The sequence below is a fragment of the Helicoverpa armigera genome, chromosome 3 (assembly GCF_030705265.1).
Source record: "Helicoverpa armigera isolate CAAS_96S chromosome 3, ASM3070526v1, whole genome shotgun sequence".
Classification (NCBI taxonomy): domain Eukaryota; kingdom Metazoa; phylum Arthropoda; class Insecta; order Lepidoptera; family Noctuidae; genus Helicoverpa; species Helicoverpa armigera.
Genome location: NC_087122.1, coordinates 5,857,117 through 5,877,110, shown reverse-complemented (window position 1 = coordinate 5,877,110; position 19,994 = coordinate 5,857,117). Strand labels below are relative to the sequence as shown.

The 19,994-nt window shown below is 37.1% G+C and overlaps 2 protein-coding genes across 2 annotated transcripts in view; both read right to left on the bottom strand.

Annotated features, from left to right (window-relative positions):
- LOC110380488 (cullin-associated NEDD8-dissociated protein 1) overlaps nucleotides 1–19,994 on the bottom strand; it is a 574,273-nt gene that overhangs the window by 308,720 nt on the left and 245,559 nt on the right. The gene's annotated exons all lie outside the window — the stretch shown is intronic.
- On the bottom strand, nucleotides 1,678–19,816 carry Ints6 (Integrator 6). The gene is given in 20 exon segments (XM_064043001.1): nucleotides 1,678–3,169; nucleotides 3,704–3,830; nucleotides 4,277–4,440; nucleotides 4,852–4,969; nucleotides 5,287–5,335; nucleotides 5,337–5,384; nucleotides 5,386–5,585; nucleotides 5,964–6,024; nucleotides 6,026–6,162; nucleotides 6,918–7,127; nucleotides 7,731–8,023; nucleotides 8,263–8,497; nucleotides 10,069–10,221; nucleotides 11,851–12,021; nucleotides 13,102–13,310; nucleotides 14,962–15,020; nucleotides 15,022–15,140; nucleotides 17,661–17,900; nucleotides 18,416–18,493; nucleotides 18,591–19,816. Coding segments are annotated over 20 exon segments (3,018 nt in total). The 5' UTR covers nucleotides 18,708–19,816; the 3' UTR covers nucleotides 1,678–2,939.

The following is a 19,994-nucleotide window of genomic DNA, read 5'->3' as shown; positions in this document are numbered from 1 at the left end:
GTATGTCTCTTCAACACCTTAGTCTGCCCGTGACCATGGATGCTGTAAGTAAAGGATCCGAAACGTCGGGATTAAATAATATTAATATAAAAACGATAAAATCCGTAAAACCAATCTTATTTAAATTGATAGATACCTATTTTACTAACTTTCTAAAGTCTCAACCTACCCCCAACCAGGAAATGGCGTGAACCTTAGTACACTGCTAAGAAATAAAGATGATATTATCGTTAGCAGTAAAAATCACATTAAACAAACTATTAGCGATAAAGCAGGTAATTTAGATAGGGGAATGGATACAAATGTAAATAAATCTTGCGCTGGCCGTAAATAACGGGCCATAGGCAACCCCAGCTGTTAATGCGGTATCGGCTGCTCTTGACCAACGCTTACTATATAGGTAACTACTATATTTCACGTGGCCATTATTATTTATTAACGGATTTAGAAAATAGAACGAAAATAATTGATACCGACTCTAAAAAAGGTAAAATAGGAGTAAGAGATAATAAATTAGGATGTTAGTTTTTTTAACTTGCCGTTTACGTAACAATTGTTAAGTTACCTATTATAAAGTTTTTATTTACCTATTTATTGTCAAAAATATTATTTCAGCTTTTATAGGTCTCTAAATAGCAATCTAATAATCTAAGTCCGAATTTCAAATCAAATAGCTTATATTCTATGCTCACAAGATAGCAATGTGATTTGTACTTCATCAACGTTCTCAACGAGATCGCAAAATGAGTAAGCTATCGATTAAAGGCTCGAGCAGACCGGATGCGTATGCGTAACCACGTCGTAGTCACGCGCGTAGTTACGGCGTAACCAAGAGTTGTAATGTATGGAAATGTATGAGACAGGCCACACCGCTTGCGTAACGTAGACATGCGCGTCGTTACGCAAGCGGTGTGGCCTGTCTCATACATTTCCATACATTACAACTCATGGTTACGCCTTAACTACGCGCGTGACTACGCTTACGTCTACGCATACGCATCCGGTCTGCTGGAGCCTTAATTAAGGCTCGAGCAGACCGGATGCGTATGAGACATGCCACACCGCTTGCGTAACGACGCGCACGTCTACGTTACGCAAGCGGTGTGGCCTGTCTCATACATTTCCATACATTACAACTCATGGTACGTGCACGTCTACGCTTACGTCTACGCATACGCATCCGGTCTGCTGGAGCCTTAAATGATAACTCTATGCTAGCGTGATATGTTGCTAGAGCCGTTGTTATTTTATTCAAAAACCAAAAAACAACTAAGCACCCCACAGCAAAATATTCAGTTATACATTTTCTACAGAACTTTTCCGGGCACCTTTCATAACAGCAAACTGTAACAGGATGTCCGGTGAAGATAATGATCTACTGAATATAGTCCCTTTTATCCGGGCTACGAAGCGACGAGCCATATTATACTCGTATAGATCGGTCGGGCGGACGTGGCGCATCCAATTTTGCGTTACATTATCTCTGTTGTTGCAAGCCAGACGCCTCAATTAAATCTATCTCTACAAAATACTGCCTAAAATATAATTAATATTGAGTAGGGAGTTATGATGCGATACTTAAAACTTTGATTAGTTGATATAAAATTCAAGTGATTGTCGAGGGGTGTGTTACTAAGGGGAATCGTTCTTGCATTTAGATACGAATGAAACACTACATAAAAATCCAATAAGGATCATAATTTATTTAAAAAATGATATATTACACTTTACAATTGACCGAACTCATGTTAATGTGGCGGGTCACCCATAATATTCGATAATTTAAAATTTCGAGTATCACAGTTCTCTTTTATTTATGTAATGATGTTTCCCGATAAAGAACATCCAAAATAAACTATACTTTGGTACAAGTGTCCACAATATCGTGTAACACAGACAAACCGTGATGAACGCGTATAGTATTTTTAATAAAAAACATTTAAAATTCCACTGAAGGAAGTCAATAATGACAATACTAACATTTTATATAAATGTCTTTATTAAATTCATCAGGTCCATAAAATGTATGAGCATTCCTGGATACATTAATCTATTAACAATATTTAATATCTATCTCTGTCAGGTCCATCCAGCCACATTAACAGTCGCAGTGACCGATGCATAAAAGCATCCTACACATACATTCCATTGGTAATAACTATAACATTCTAATAATATGTACAACTTTATTTACAACATGAAACTCACGATTTTACTGCCACTTTGGATAAGACACTTTGTGATAATAAAACCAAATTTTATATTGCTTCATATACATTGTATGTGTAAGACACAAAATATCAAAATGACAGGAAAACTGTTAGTTTTGGCCGACACAAATTCACGTTCCTTGGTCAATAAACTTTGTTACAATTCAGCAAGACATGGCTGCAATGCATACGTTTTCATAAAATGCTTTGAAGTTAATGAAACATAAATATGATATGATGATATTTCGCTTATGAATGTTTTAATGTTTCTACTATACTTAAAGAACAACTCTTATACTCTTTCAGTTTTAATGTTAAGATTCATAACAGATTGACAAAATATGCTTAGTATCTTATAAACAAAATGATTCGCATACAATGCAATAACTATTCGCTCAACAGTGAGTCACCGCTGAGCCTGTGAGATCATTTACATCGCATCTCGTGTTATTACTGTACACTGACGACATGACTACTTATCAGGCGGAATCGCAATACAAAAATCATCGAATATAATTATTCTATGGTAGAAATAACAATCAGAATATCAACGTTCACTGGCTTGTTACAATAAAATTAACACAGAAATTAATATCATAACAGCACATGCTTGTGTCCATTGTTTAAAATATCTACGTGTCGTAAATCCGTCGAACTAAGTTCCCGACTTTGAACAGCAAATGTGGCCAGTCATAACATCACATTAAATGTCCACAGGGTTCACTTTTACTAGCTGTGGTTGTTGGAGTTACTGTACATCACTGAGTTGTTCACTCTCTTCATGGTAATAGAGGCACTGCTTCCGTTTTTCTCTAGTCCCGCTAAAAAGTCTTCCAAAAGCTTGGCGAGGGCCTTTCGCTTAAACCTTAACGATTCGTTTATAACTTCGCGTATCACTTCCTTTTTAACGTCCACACCACCTTGCAATTGTTTTAAATTCTCGAACAGTTTCGTGTAATCTGTGAACAAGATGATTAAGCAACATTATCCAAGGTTATCGCTGAATACCATTTGATAGCATACACGTTTTAGTGACGATTATTGTACATTGAATGGAATGGCTTGTGATAACACTGATAACTCAGAAATACCAAAAAACTACGCAAAAATAAGGAATTTGTTTATTTAGGAAATACATATTTATCGAGTCTGTGTTATCAAAACAAACATGCACACATATTTGACGAGGTAAAGCTTTTTATCGATTGCTCTTCAGAGTTTGATGACTCCTTAAATCAGACAATGACTATAAGAAAACAATACTAGAATCGACATTCAATTTGGACAATTTCGTCGTATTCGCCTAACAAGAAAGATGTTATTTCGAAAATTAGCTAATACGTTTATTTTTGATGGATATAAAGCCCAAAAGTTAAAGCATACATAACATAAACATATTTTTGATCTATTGAAAATTTAGTTTTGTCTCTTATATTATTTCAATAGTCATCATTATGATACAATAACGATGATAAAATCTATTATATATTTACCTTTCCCAGGTCGTCTGACAGCGCGGAACACTTCAGATCGTACGTCCAGGTTGTGCTTCCTGATGTCCGCGAGCTCTTTGCGGGTCAGCTGCGGCGGCATCGTCAACTGTAGTGGCTGTTTATCGTTCTGAAATAAAATTAATTATATTACTGTTAATTTACTTATACTGTAACTGTAGTTTCTGTCAGCGGTTTCGCCCGATATTTCATGGTCCTGGACAAAATGTGGCCTATACCTATAACTTTTCCATGATAAATGTTTTCTAACACAAATAGAATTTTTCAAGTCAGAACACAAGTCCCTTAGCCCGTTTAAGTATTAGTGTACCCATTTTTTTATGGATTCACCTTATTAATATTTATTCATGATACTTTTTCTAGTGTAATCGAACAGTTTATAACTGCAGTAGGCTTCCCTAGCTTTTTTTTGGGATCATGAGCTTTTAGTCTTTTTAAATTTTTGTGAGATCATCTCTCTTTTTCGTTCATAAAATTAATTTCGTTATTGCCCTAACCTTGATAACTTTATTAGGCCTAATCAAACAGACACGAAAGCTTAACTTTTCACAGTACCTTTCGTTTCCTCTTCCTCGAGCGAGCATTAGAGTTGTTCTCGGCAGCCACGCCCTGCAGGATGGCGTTGATCTGCAGCTCCTGCGAGTCGTGCAGCACGGGCGGCGCCTCGCCCGGCGGCGACGGCGACCGGGACATCTTGCTGCCCATTGTCGTGTACGCGTCTATGGAAATATACAGGGCATTGTGAGATAAACGATCGTGGTGTTAGTTACTGGATTTTGTGTGTAAAACCTGCGAAGCATATAATTAAATAAAAAACGTAAAATCTCCTAAGAAAGTAGCGTCGCCAAAATGCGGGTGTTCGGGAGATGAGGAACGTTACTGGCGCTTTCTTTAGAACCCGCCCTTCTCCGGAGGCAATTACCCGAACGCCTCGTTAGTTCATAAGATGAGCGTTTTGGTCACGCCCTCCGTATGTTATTTGATCAAGAAGGAGACTCCTGACTTGCTTGCCCTATGGCATCACCGCTTATCTTTTTCTCATCCATGGATGCTTTCAACGTTTACTAGAGAAATGTATTGAATATAAAATGCCCCATTTTCTAAATGCTTAATATGTGAATAGGACTTACCTCCATTGAGGAAGGGTTTGACGACAGGCGGCAGGTTGGGAGGCGCGATTGCAGGCGGAGACGCAGGCGGCGATGCTGGACCGATGGCCGGGCCGCCTGTATCCATGTTAGGTGGCTCCTAGAATGTAAATATTAACATTCGTAAATTTTAACATTAATGGGTCTTAATATAAATTAAGTTCATTGTATCAAAAATAGATATAAATAAATATCCAATATCCAAAAAAAAAATGATTGCTCTAACCATTCAAAATTGTGGTAGTCACAAGCCACATTTATACAGAGATAGACATAGAACTTTCCCGAGATAAATAAAGGATACTAGTTTATTATTATATAATTCGTGAACGATGGCGTAGTATATACCACATACGTACTTCACTAAATGAATCTTAACTAAAATATTGCAGGTAACAAAGAGCATCATCATCATACCTCAGGAGGCCTTCCAGAAGGCAGATCAGAGGGTACAGGCGCCAGCGGCGGGGCGGCGCTGCGTGGCGGGCGACAGCGGCGCGGCGGGCGCGGGCTGCGGGCGGGGTGGGGCTGCGGGTGGGGCGCGGGGTCGGGGCGCGGCGCGGGGTCGGAGGGCGACGCGCGACGACATGGGCCGGGGCCCGCTTGCGCTTGGGCGGCGCGGCGCGCGGGCTGTCGGCGCCGCGCTTGCCGCCGCCGCCGCCGCCGCTCCGCACCGTGCCAACTGGGTCCATGTCCGCCTCGTCTACCATCATGCGCTGGAATAGTATAATCATCCATTAGTATTTTGAAAACCGCATAACAATTCACATTATTCACACTTCTTTTTTAAATTACAAAACTGTAGCTTCAGCAGCCTCGAGGATGGCATTATTATACCTTATTTTGGCTAAACAAACTGTAAGAACTTTGCATCATTTAACCATAACGATAACCATACCATTTTCAATAGCGACGTCGCCTATTGACCAATGGGCGACAATTTCACCACTGGCTATGGTTTGCTTATCGTTATTCTTAACTATTGCAAAACACCACTACTAAAAATCCCAATCCCAAAGTCCAACTAAAAGAAATCTTATTATCATAACAAATTCCATCATTAATTTATATCTCATCATAAATATTATGCATACCTTGTCTATCTTAAACGGGTTGCCGAACATATGCTGCCGCACAGGCTGGGACTCGATCTCTCAACTGCGGCGTCATTCTCTTCAGATACTCTTGATAGTTGCCCATCTGCGCGACCGGCATGGAGTGTACGCTGTCCTCGTCGACCAGGCGAGTATGTGCTAAAGATGGTTGCAGGAAGTTCGCTCGCATTCGTACTACCTGGAATTTGGGTTAAATGTTGTTAATAAATTGGTTTGTTTTATATTTATTGAGATGGTTTTGAATAGTCTTACAATAAGAGGGGCATTTCGCTATGTAGGTAAAAATATAAGTGGATGTATGTCTGACACAGAGAAATGGAAGTTGAATACAGGTTGCGTCGACCCCAAATAACTTGGAAACAGGGCAAGAAGAAGACAGCTTCCACTACCCAAGTGGATCAGAATAGTTTGAATGGAAAGATAGCCATATTACTTTGCAAAACCCGGATAATTACTAAAGATAAAACTATATAAATTGTTTGTCATTCTGACTGCTTGCTTTCATGACTTTAAAGCCCTCAGTTACTTTTTGCAAACTCAAAATGGAAACAAAAATATCTATATAAGTGTCCGTTCAACGTTGTTACCGACTACATCTCATAAAACCGTTAGGTAAAATGCCATATAAATAAAACAAACAATGGCTTTCGCACACCCTGCCTTATTACAATACAATGTGGTTATGGCATACAAAAACTGATAAATATGTAAATAAGGCATGTATTTTGGAAACTTGCCAAGTAACATTGCAGATATGAAATACCAATGTTTGTACATGTACTTACATACAATTTAAGATGGATGTTTGAGAGCCAACCAAATCATAACTGACGAAATAGAAATGCAACACTTCTTCCCATTCTATTGGATTTTAACCCACATTTTGACAATAAGAAACAGTTTATCCATGCTAATTACATTTATAATGCTTACCTGATCTAATAAGTCTCTCCGCTGAATATCAAAGGGATTCCTATACGTATGGGCTTGCGTCTTATGCCTTCCTCGTGAAAGTCCTACGACGAAACCGCCGAACTCGTTCAACTGATCGCGAAGTGCTGAGAACTTGTCTTGTAGACATGGATGCGTTGTCAAGTCTTTACGAAGAGGTGAACGAGGCATTACTCTTACGCTCTCTGCTACCTGAAATTTAATATTAACAAAGGTTTAAGTAAGTATGCAATGTCCAATAAAGAAAAAGTGGTGATCACAGCCTTAAAAGTGACGGCGTCCTTTCCAAAGCGGCTGCTCTCATATTATTATAAGGAGATCAACTAAATGCGCATGCCATATGGCACGAGCATTTGCGCAGACACAGATGAACTTCTTATTCCATCACTCTCATAGCCCGATGGGACGGCAATCCAACACCACCGGAGAGAGATCGGGCGCAGGACCGACATCAAAGTGCTTTCCGACGCACAGATTTATCAGTCTCTAACTTGCAGACTCTAGGTAGCTTTGTGTTTCTGTGACCCACAAAACGAATTCAGCCCGACCCGGGAATCGAACCCGAGACCTCGTGCAGATCAATCTCGCTATGCAACAACTAGACCAACGAGGCAGAACAAGAAAAATATGCATAAAAGAATAAGAAATATGCATAATCTTTATGCATGACCATTTACTAATTGGAGAAACATCGCTTCGTTTATAGCGCGTACGAATCAAAGAATAGGCAATTAATGCAAATTGCTACCAATAAATATACAGTTATACACGAGATTTATATTTTTATTAATTTACCTTTTGCGTGTTGTTGCTGGAAGACTTGTTGATGACGTCAGCACATAGTTTCTCGAATTCTACCTTAGCTTGATTTTTCAGTCTTTTCAAATAGTTCAATACGGAGAAACTGAGCGAGTTGTCTTGAGAATCGGGAATCAAGCTCTGCAGTAGTTGTGCTGATGCTCCCATTTTAGTCAGTGCTCTTCGGAGGCTGAAATAAGAAAAAATGATTTTATAAATTGCTGTAGCAGAAATATACGATGTCTTGCAAATATTGATCAGTGATGTTTTTTTCCATACTTCGATACAAACTCCCACTCAAGTTCTGAATTAACTTTCGATTTTATTGACGATTAGACACTATAGACGACACGCAAAATTCTCATTAAGGTTAGCAGAAAATACAAAGCATCCAGTTACTCCTTAATGCAATTCTACTCCATCCACTGAATGCTCACGAGGCAAAAGACTATGTAATTCAACAATATGGTTATACTATCTCCAGCAAACTTCACCTTTTAATATTAGTTAGTTTACATAATTATATAACTCACCGCAACATAGTAAGAAGGCATCCTATCCAGATAATGTTGGAACGCGAGCTTCCACTCTGGCGTGGGCTTGCATCGATGCACTTTGAACAGATCGTCCAAAAGAGGCAATAACATCGGGTAGTTGTACGGCAATACGAATAAGTTCACGCAAGTCAGGTTGGTCGACGCCTTTAGATAACCGAAAGGATGGTTGATTTCAGAGTTCTTGCAACCGCTGTTGGCGACAAAGACCTGGAAAATAAATGGAAAGATATTAGATTTTTTTCGGAATAAAGTATTTAACAATTCTCTTTTGAGCACATAATAATTACATTTTCAATTGGCATATTATTGCAAAACGAATTTGTAATATTTCGATCAGGAAAAGTGGTGAAGTCTCGTCGTTCAATAAACGATTATACTAAAATATTATGCAAATGCGTAAATGTCTATTTGTCAATGAATTATTGAACACTTAAGCAGTAATTGCACACATTATCTTATTAGTGGCGAGCAATTTGATAGTTTGTTTACACGACACAAGGTAACCTACATAATAAATTAATTCAAATTGAAGTCAATTGGCTATATCTTTAGTTACTCTCTGTTTACGAAAATTGGCTTGAGTGGACAAGCTCATTGCCCTAGTGCGAGAAAAGAATTCTATTTTAAAACTAAAGGACCATGAGACAAATTGGGCTCATTGTCCAACAGAGTTATAGCATATGCCGTTGTGAAGGTTTTTGTTTGTACTAAAATTGTTACTATGGGCACTACCTTCAATTCCATGGCAAAAAAAAGATATGCACCTAAATAGGTTTTGTAGAAAAAGACGATTGTTAGGAGTCGTAGTGCGCTTAATTCGCAGGATTTATATTATTAACCGACTTCTTTAAAAGGAGGAGGTTCTCAATTCGTCGGGATCTTTTTTTTTTATTTTTTTTGTATGTTCACCGATTTCTCGAAGACTCCTAGACCGATTTGGCTATTAAGAGGAAGGATATAGTCAAGACATGTTCGTGCACATTCATTATTACGTATACATTCTGGTTAACAGAAACGAAATGGGTCGAGATGCCATCGCTCAGTATTACTGCTCGTGTCTAATAGGTAGATGCACAGTAGGAAGTTGTGCTCATATCATTTCAATAATATGGTATCTAGGGTTAGGCAGGCACACACAATTTAATCCACCATCAGGATATTTAGATGACATTATTATTGATATTGATTGAAATGTTAACAAAAATATTTTTAACTAATAGCAGCTGTTTTTTTTTTCATGTATACATTAAACCTGGCATTAAAACTAGTTAAAGGCGTTCAATAACAAAACCTACAATGCCATAACAGCACAACTTTTTGCAGAATATTAGTTTATTTATGGTCGGAGAAAAATATTTATAGCAAAATAACCCCATGGATTCTTCGCAAAAATGAGTTAAAATCTTTATATTTAGTGCTTTACAAGTATATTCAAAGTGGTCTCATCTCTGTTGGTGGGTGAGCCCAGGCTTCATACATTTTTGCCCATGGTCCTTTGACATCTATAATAATACAATGGCCAGTTTCACAGTTTACTGATAAAATCTCTGATAGCCTATACATACAGATAAACTGTATCTTTTGGTTTCGCAGAGCAGCCTTTATTTTATTTATTTTTATTAGAAACAATATCAGAGAAATAATATTTATCTGGTAGATAGCATTAACTATCGGATAACTAACTGTCACTTTACCGGTAGCCAATGATACTAGGCCTAGATGACCTAAAATATTTACAACATAAATATGCTTTGAACTATTTGCTTTGAACATCTTACCTGCCAGCATATAGTGGGCTGTTTCCTAGCCAATATAAACTGCGTGAGTGGACTGGGCTCCAATTCATACTTGTCAAAAGGCAGATTGTCAATCACCATAGGCTCTTGACTGGAACAAGTAAACTTGACCACTGGATGTGCAGAACGAGGTGGCTGCGAAATAACAGAAAAAAGTTTTTAATAAAATACAATTATGTGAGATTATACGTATATAATTGGGGAATTCTGTGTATCTGACTTCGATCTTTGAAGTTACGCCCTTATGCTGCCGCATACATGTCACAAACGTGTTTAACACCATACGTTAAATGCGCAAATTGCAGCTAATTATAGACGCTACCTTGACAAAAATAAATATATTTATTTTTAAGAATTGTTGCTAAGGCATTTGCGCAAAACACTTATAGTAAGCTATCAAAAGAAATTTAAATAATAATAGTCCATGTAAATAATAGTAAGCCATTTTCTCTGTAAAAACGAGTAATTTCAATATCAATTTGTGCCAAGGCTACCATTACATCCCCAGTGAATAAAAAAGCTTTGTTGCACTTCAACTTTACATTTCCATATTGACCGAACCAAGTACTAACTTAATAAACAAACACAATGCAATCGCTTTCAAGAATCGAGAACTCTTCAATATCGAAAATAACCAATATTTACGGACAAACGAACAATGTTTAATTATTACAGTATCCGAACAACGTAATAAAAGTGTGTTATATTGTTAACTAGCTTCTGCCAGCGGTTTCACCCGCATCCCGTGGGAACCTCTGCACGAAGCCGGTTAAAAAGTAGCCTATAGCCTTCCTCGATAAATGGGCTATCTAACACCGAAAGAATTGTTCAAATCGGACCAGTAGTTCCTGAGATTAGCGCGTTCAAACAAACAAACAAACTCTTCAGCTTTATAATATTAGTATAGATAATAAAAATCGACCAAGTCATGGGAACTGCAGTAATATGCAGCACCTGTTGTTACATGAAATATTAACAGTTACGACTAAATAGTATCTATTATAAAACAATCATGCTTGATTTGCGTTCAGTTTTGTCGATTCTTGGAAGTAATTATGCTGTTGTCATGCCGTGCAGCTTTGAGCATAAAGCGCTGGTTTTATAGAATTGGGTGGATGACTAGGTCAAAAATAAATTACGTTGTCATATTCATTTAGTGAAGCATTTAAAAATAATGTCACTTCCATTTATCGTTTTGATGGAATAATTGATTAAATTTTTTTATTGATAATATAAGCTAAATAAGAATCCAGTTTGATGTGAAAAATCTGTGACGTCATATGTTGCGCTTACATACATATTGCAAAGAAAGTGACAGTTTTTGACAGTTAAATAAAAGTAATGAATTTGACTCGTTGGAAACTACCGTATTGAAAGTATAGACAATTTTGATTCCACTGTTATGTCCTTGTTATTTCAGTAAACATTCATATTTTTGTATGAGTAAACCTTTGCAGTACAAATAGATTTTGGAGAAATCAAAATGAAGCCCATTAATAAACAGTCCGTAAATGAAGGGTTATTAAAATTAGCAGGTCCTGCAAATTGGTTTGAGCTGCCCTGATTCCGGTACATAAAGATGTAAGTAAAGAAATAGAATAACCACAGGTGGATTTTTTGACTATAAAACCCCGCGCCCCTTTAGTTCTATCCACAGAGCAAAGAAACCTGCCTTATTTCCCACTCCAAAAAAGAGTGGTAGGTAAGTACAATACATAAATTAGTCCTCACACATTATCAACAATTAACACAAGTAACACTCACCAATGTCTGCGCGTTAGGGTCGGATCGGAAGGACTCCGGTATAGGCCAGAAGCCGACAGCGAAGCCCTTCTGCGCGACCGTCCGCGGCACGTAGATGAGGCGGCGGCACGAGTGCCACGCTTGGGGGGCTCCTTGACCGCTCTGGGTCTGATACTGGCCGCTGTTCCAACGCTGCAAAGAGGTTATTATGTCTTAGAAATAAGTACCAAAGAGGTAAATAACTCTTCTCGGCATTCGATAAAGAAGATGATCGTGATAGAATAGTATGCTAAGAATTCACACCAGGTTTTAAGGTGCTCAAATCTTTCAGACCAAGTCATTTGACATTTTGTGTAAAATGATGTGAAAAAGACTAATAAAACTGCCACCGAGTACTTAAATTAAGTAGTTCACTTTTTTCTACATTTTAAAGATAGTTATCGATATATTAAAAATAAGTCGTTTATCGATACACGATCAAAATCAATCGCTATTTTCTCAGAAAACTGTAAATTGACAAATTCTTGTTCTAAGTATTTCAAATAACTCTTTACAGCCATCTTAATTTGAACACTTTCATCATAACATCCGAAGCGCGCATAAATTATGATTTAGAAAGTACCTATTCGGGTATTTGAGATCAATCTTTAGGAGTTAATGAGTATAATTTCCGCTAGTGGTAGTGTACCATATTTAAAGACCTGTGCATACTAATGTGGTTTCGAAATAGTAACGATACTTCGCTAATAGATTAGCAGGTGTGTAGAGCTTTGCACCCATCACTTGCGTCACAAAGCGCTCGCTTATCATAATACGCAGTACCGTTAGCGTGACTAAGAGAACGTGTCTTACTAAAATCTCCACTATGTTAAGAATTTAATAATTTATCTATTGTTACTTGCTATCTGCCTGATGCATATTAATGTTATGGACATTTGCATTTTAGGTACTGGAGTCTGAAATCTTTTAACTCTGTTTTACAATTCTGAAATCCTATTTAATTTGCAAATTCTATTTTTAGCACGCTTCTCAAGTAAACTGACTAATTTATTGGACCGTAGAATGTAAATATAGGACTTGCGATTAAGCTAAAAAATCAGAAGCTCAAGTCAAAAAAATCTAAGTATCTTATGAAACAAAAACCATTACATTGAACAAAGAGAACCTTTGAAACCACCTGCATTTTTTTTTCTACAATTACTCAGTCAAACACACCCGATATTTTAAACATAACGCAACTTTTTAAAAGTACACTAAGTATGAGAAACTTACCCCATTTCTCTCCCCATCACCGTCAATATCTTTCTCCCCCTCATGGATGGCATCATCCCCCTCTCCCTCCCTGCTGTTAGCCCCGTCAATAGGCGGCGGGTCGGGGCCAATCTTCTCGAAGTTGATCACCACCCCACTCTGCACTTTCTGCACCAAACTGTCGATGCACTGCATCAGCATGCGATGGGAAGTGATGCAGTATGAGCGACCTGCAAATATATAGAAAAATATTGTAATTTATCTAGAAGTTTTCAAAGTCAAAATCATTTTTTTTTCCTATGTCTATGAAAGCTCTTTCGAAACGTCAAACTAGTTGCATGGTTCCAAAGAGTTGGTCTTGTGCGCATGTAAAGGGCACTCGCTAAAGTTTTAAGTACAGTCAGTACCATAATATTTTACCCATTAACTATGTGTCTATATTTTAGTATATTTACATCTAAGTAGTTCAATGTAGAGCAAGACTAGTTAATTTTTACATGTAACATTGAGACATTTTTCTCATTACAATGAATAGCTAGAAAATTGTTTGGAAAAGATTTTTTATATGTTTCTGGAAATGGACCACTTAAGGTCACTAAACGGGACATCCCTTCCCTTCGATGAGGAACATAATAATTTGACTACACATTTTTCACAGATAGTAATTTATTTAAACTGTACTTTGTGTGTGGAATATAGAGTGAGGAAATTATTTTATCAATGACTCATTATGTCTGTTGATAGTTTCACAGTTACGTTAGTCTTAACCTATCAGGAATATATTAGTCAAAGAGTAGGTTAGACTTGAAGCTAAAGTTACACCAGAATAACATTAAGTGAAATTAGTTCTCTTTTAAAATAAATCACAAAAGCGTCCAGAATACTATTATTAAACTCCCGAACTCATTATCTTGGACTTGAAAGGGGCCACGTGTTATCGACATCGATATTACTTACCAACTGAATAAAAATTACCAGGAAAATCACACGATATTAAAATCCATATTGTAGGAATGCCAAGCCATTGATATCATTGTATTATTTTCATGATTGGTCAACAAAAACTTTTATTGCATTGAATTTAATATTTTATACATAAAACTTGTTTAATACTTAAGGCAATAACTTCTCATGGTTAATTAAACCAGCTATTAGGACTGCAGCATAAAACATTATTTTTACTCAAAGCTGTAGGTATATGTTTAAAGTATATGTACCTTGACTCTAAAGTCTAAATGAACAGCACAAAAACTAGTCAGACTGGTTTTCTAAAGGGCTTCCTATCCCCTGTTAATATGAAATTTCTACAACCGAAGTCTCTTTACATTTTTATACTTATTATTACATTCGTGCATATTCTTAAGCCCATAAGTAATTTCAAACAATTTTTTTATTAGTGTAGTTGCAAAATTATGTTGAGCTGCAACTTGTAGATAGTTGTGATAAATGCAGTAAGTATACATATTACTGTTTGTATTTGCAAAGAGTATTAACAAAATCAAGACGTCCAATATGGTATAAATAGTGGAAAGGCGTCATAGTGGATGAGGGGTCTAACAGCTGCAACGATATAATGTATAGCTAGTGCTCGCCGCGAGCAATCCATGAAAGAGTGACCAATTTCTTAGAACACCATTAGCAGCCAATTTGACCTTCCATAAAAAAAACTGAGAATACTGTAATGCAAATTCAAACTCATGTATTAAATTAATTGACTCTGAATTTGCTCTTTATTAAATTAATAGTCTTATTAGACTCTGCTATTAAATTAATTTTTACTGCGTAATTTGCAAGTCTCTTTAGTCGTTTTGCCGTGACCAAATTCCGGTCTGGACAAAGGTCACAAATTAAGTGTAGCATCATCACAAAATATTGACTTACCGCCAGTAACTTCACACATCGCGTCGATAGGCGAAGAGTCTGAAGGCACTAGGCCAGTGTCTCTCGACAGCCGGCGTCCCAGCAAGCCTTAGCACCAGCGAAAATAGTCTTTGGTCCCATCGAAACGGCTCGCGAGTCAACTCGGAACCAGGTATTGGGCAGTTCATCGGCAAATTGAACTGCAAGAGACGTTGATGACAATTTATCACTAAAAGTAGGTAAATGCATTTATGATTAGAGCCAGGAAATGCTGTTATCACTATTTGAAAACTATGACACGTGAATAGCTATCGTTTGTAACTACAACTTTGAATATTTTTCGGATACTAATAGTTAATACCTACATTGAAAAAAAAAACTATTTTCTTATTCTATTGACACAGTATTCAAATGTAACACTTGTTGGTGAAATTTTGAATAACGCATGAGCGACCTCTAAACGTAAGATGCAATATGACTACACGAGTTAGCCTATCAGTACGTAACCAACAGTCGGCAAAGTCAGTTTTAAGCTGGCTGCACACTGTATTGTTAATTGAACAGATTTAAGCTACAGGCTGTCAGTGTGCCAAACTTGTGTGTCAAACTTCTGCCCTTGCATACGCTATATGCACATAGAACATCATATAGCACTCGAAGATAATATAGCTTTCTGTATTCTTTTTACAATTAGCTCAGTGGTTCCAGAGATTACGCATTAAATACATAGTCAAAAACTCCACCCCTTTACAACATGAGTCATTCCGCATTCAATAAAACTGGATGTCTATAGGAGATAACTAGCCAGATTTCAGTATAGCCACGGCATCCGTAGCGAGAACACTGATTTATCTTACACCTCCCACGTTTTCATTATAAGGATAATGACCATGTCGAACCAACGAGAATGCTTGTAGACACGTCACATATCCTCTTCGTTTTATTTACAAACTTATTGTTTTTGAAAAGGCACTGAGGAACAATAATTGCCACGATTCTAGACGTCGATGCCATAATACCGCGGACAACCAGACTTGTAGCTCCGAACGCAAACGGATTTCAACTGAAGTTACTTGCTAACGATAAAACTTAGTCTTTGGAGAGCTCTGCAGTTATGCAGCTCGTGTTAGGCTTGTGGCACATTTTACCTGTGACTTTGGTTTACTCTATGATGATGTGACATACAACCTTTTTCCTACTTAATATTTTATAATTTATGTAAAATCACGCAAAAAATAATATCATCTTCAAAATATTCAAAAATTATATTGTTACTATCTAATTTCTTAAATCTCAAACGTGGACAACGTCGTGGACAAAAGTTAGCTTACATAAAAACCGATAAAAAAAAAGACTGACGACTGGTATTCTAAGCCCTATACTTATGGATATAAATGTCTTGTGTGCATCAGACCTTAGCCGAAATTTATAGTGCATCATTTATTGCAGATATTAATGATGTTCAAAAGTAGGTCAGCAAAAATTATGTTTGCACTCACTGCAACTGAGTCAACACAATCAGATTTATAAATATCAATCTAAAATACGTAGTAAGTGAAAAAGCCAGTAAGCAATCACCGCCAATATACCTAAAATACTAGTCAACCTAAAATAAGTTCCAGTAGTACAAAAATACAAGTCTTAACTGACTTTTCTGGTTCTCTGTTGTCCAGGCTATTTTGTTCCATAGTTGAGAGTCATTACTAAGGAAGGATTTTAGAGTTCAGGTAACTTTATTTTGCTTGTGTTAATGAACTTTTGTTGCTGACTGTACTTTAAATATTTTTGACGACTTTTAAATTATAATATTATTCTGATTGCATATCAAAAACTACCTGATAACTTGAACTAGAGTAAACTTAGAGCCAGGTTTTCATTTATTGAAAGGAGTAATCACTTTTAAAAATGTGTTGTCCAAGCATTCATACTAATCATACCTACAACATTAGTTGGATAACTGTTTAAAAACTCAAATTCAACACAACTTAAGCCCCACTTAGATAAGATATGGAAGCGTAATTTGTTAAACATTGTAACTGATGCTTTGCAGTTAATGTTTAAAAATTTTCTAAGTATGTACTTAATAAGTCAACTTGTACCTATTTAGGCGAAATAAAGCTTTCATCATGGTAATATTTACTAACAGTGTAAAATTAATAAGTATAATATACAATTAAATAATAAGTTTTATATTCACAGGCACGGTTCACAGGCTTAATAAGTGTAAAACAGAAAAAGAGATTCAGTAGTTTTGGTTCAGCTGATCCAGTGATAAAATTCTAAAATGTCACAAAGTTTATCTCTTTTTTATAATATTAGAAACTTATTAGGATTAATCCACTGCAACATGTAGGCCCCCACTATTGAAACAACTCTCTAAATACAGAGACAACCATGCAGCAACATTTAAAGTAGATTCAATAAGTATGTTCTTTTTTTTAAGTTTGAATGCATCACGGTTATCATACTTTAAAAGCTTACTGGAATATTTCAAACTAAAGTATAAAACCAAGAAGAGTATCCATTAAGATAATAAGGCCATCTGTAACTTTTGTACAAGTAGAAAGATATAAAAGAAAAGTTAGCCTAGTAAAACTAGCAATCATAAACAATATGAGTATGTTTAAACTTCAAACTCATTATCAATATGTACCTGACTTACTATACAAAATGAATGACTTTACAATTGATAAAAAATAATAAAATGTATAGTAACTCACCTCTTCTTGAATGCCTGCATTGCTTGAAAGCTTCCCTCCATCAGTAATAACAACAATCACAGAAGGTTCAAGATAGAATGGACATCTTCCCTGGCCATATGTGTCAATACCAGTCTGCATGCGATTTATGTTCAGAACATCAAAGGCATGCTTCAAGGCCGCACCCATTGTTGTCAAGCCCAGACATTGCAAATTCTTTAGTTCATTTATAAATGTTGCTAGGTTCTCTTTCCAACCAGCCTGAAACATAAAACAGATTGAGAACCATGCCACATATTGTACAAGTACTTCAGGAAGTATTGTGTCAAGAGATAACAGTGGCTGATGATACTACTTATATTTAACCCCAAGCAATAGTTGAAGCTCTACATGAAATAAAGTGATTGTTATCATCCAATACATATTTCAGAACAATACACATAAAACTAATAAGAAATTAATTGGCTGTGATGTGTGAATCAGTTTGAATTTCCCCCCCGAATCGCCATTTCGTAGTGTGCGGGCTCGGCCAATGAGAGTGTGCGACGAGCGGCGCAGTAGCGAGCGCTATCGCGGAGGCAGCAACGGCGGCGGTTCGTCCTGTTTACGTCGTGCTGTCTATTTCAGTAAATTTCGCACTTTCAAAATATGTAAATGTTCTGGATTGCAGATTACAGTGCTTGACATTTGGACACCACTCAACCGGCATAAACACTCTCACTTATGCACAATCCATAAGAAAATCTTCGCTAACGTGTTCACTCTGATATACTAACCTTGATGTTCGCGGGTGGTTCTTCGAAAGTTAGAAGCATATACCTGTCGCCTCTGCTTTCGGGGGAACGTTGACGAACCTAAGAAATAAAATTGATCAGTCCAACACACTAACACGCGATAAACAAATCGATCACAAAAACGAGGCGGTTGACGAGTCGATGACACTGCACGTACCTTTACGAACGTTTCCACAGCGCCCTTGGCTACATCGAGCAATGTTGGGCGTCCGCCCAAATAAGCTCTTTGGTTCATAGAAGCTGAAGTATCTATTAGGAAAACTATAATAGTCATCGTGAAAATTGCCTAAATGTCCTTCGAAATACATTAAAATATGCGCACGCTATTATGAACTAAGAACAAAAATGGCCGCTACATCGTACGCTGACTCGCTGAGAGGCGACCGTCCGACAGCCGCTTCGACGAGCAGCTGAACAAGCTACGCCACCATGGGGATGCAACTGAAGTACAATAATTTTCTGAGGTTTTTTTTTAGAAATGCGCCATCTAGTGACGGATGCCCCGTAACTTGGGTATTTGTACTTCGTTTTAGTCACTAGATGTCACTGCACCTTAGACCGATATTTCATCGATTTAATAACAAATCTAAAAAAAGTTTTGTGATTAGAAATATTAACAAATATTGTAATTAAATAATTTTATGATTTATTTTTAATTCTTTTTTATCTATGAGGACGTCTTAGTTAATCACAATAATCACACTACTTGAAACCACTTGAAACACTGACGATTGACATTGACAGTCGACCATACTTTTAAATTAAACCGTTTTCCGTTTTCTAACGTGTTGGTTTATTCTGAGTGTTATTTTCTGGTTTTTTTATTACGATTGTTGCGTGTTCCTGGACTCTGATACTGACTGCTTCTGTGATTGACCTGGCTTCGTATTTTGGACCTGTGATCTACTGCATTTTCATTGACCCGGCTTTGTATTTTGGAACCTCGATCGACTGCTTTTACATTGACCCGGCACCGTATTTAGGACTAGAAAATGCGTCCAGTGGATCGTCTTAGGGCGGAATGCCATCAACGTCAAGATATAAGTGCTACTTTGATTGTGACAATGACGGTAAGTTCAAAACTTTTAACTTTATAATGCACGTAATTTATCTTTTGCTGATAGGCTGCACAATATCCATTATTGTCATCCGTGCAATCTGTGGTCATCATAGTCCTTGAGTCATCAAAAATCTAAGATGCACTACCACACACACTCCTGTCCTGACCCTACACAAACAATTGAAACTGCACATTAACTTTTATATCCAATCAAAAGACTCGGAATCTACGTATAAGACAAAGCCCGCTCTAGACGACCCTCTGACCAAATAACTTCATCAGGTTTTAAAACTATGATTTTACAGTGGCGTAGCATGGGATTCCGCCGCCGGCGCAGGTATATTTAGCTGCCGGTCAGTGGGTAGTCTTAGGGGCGAGCCCCCTTATTTAGGTACTTATTTAAATTCAAATGACTACAATTTAATAAAATTCTAAAGATGGTTTTGGCAAGAAAGAATTATTATTGATATCGACTCATGACCAGGTGCGGTCTCAGCCCAT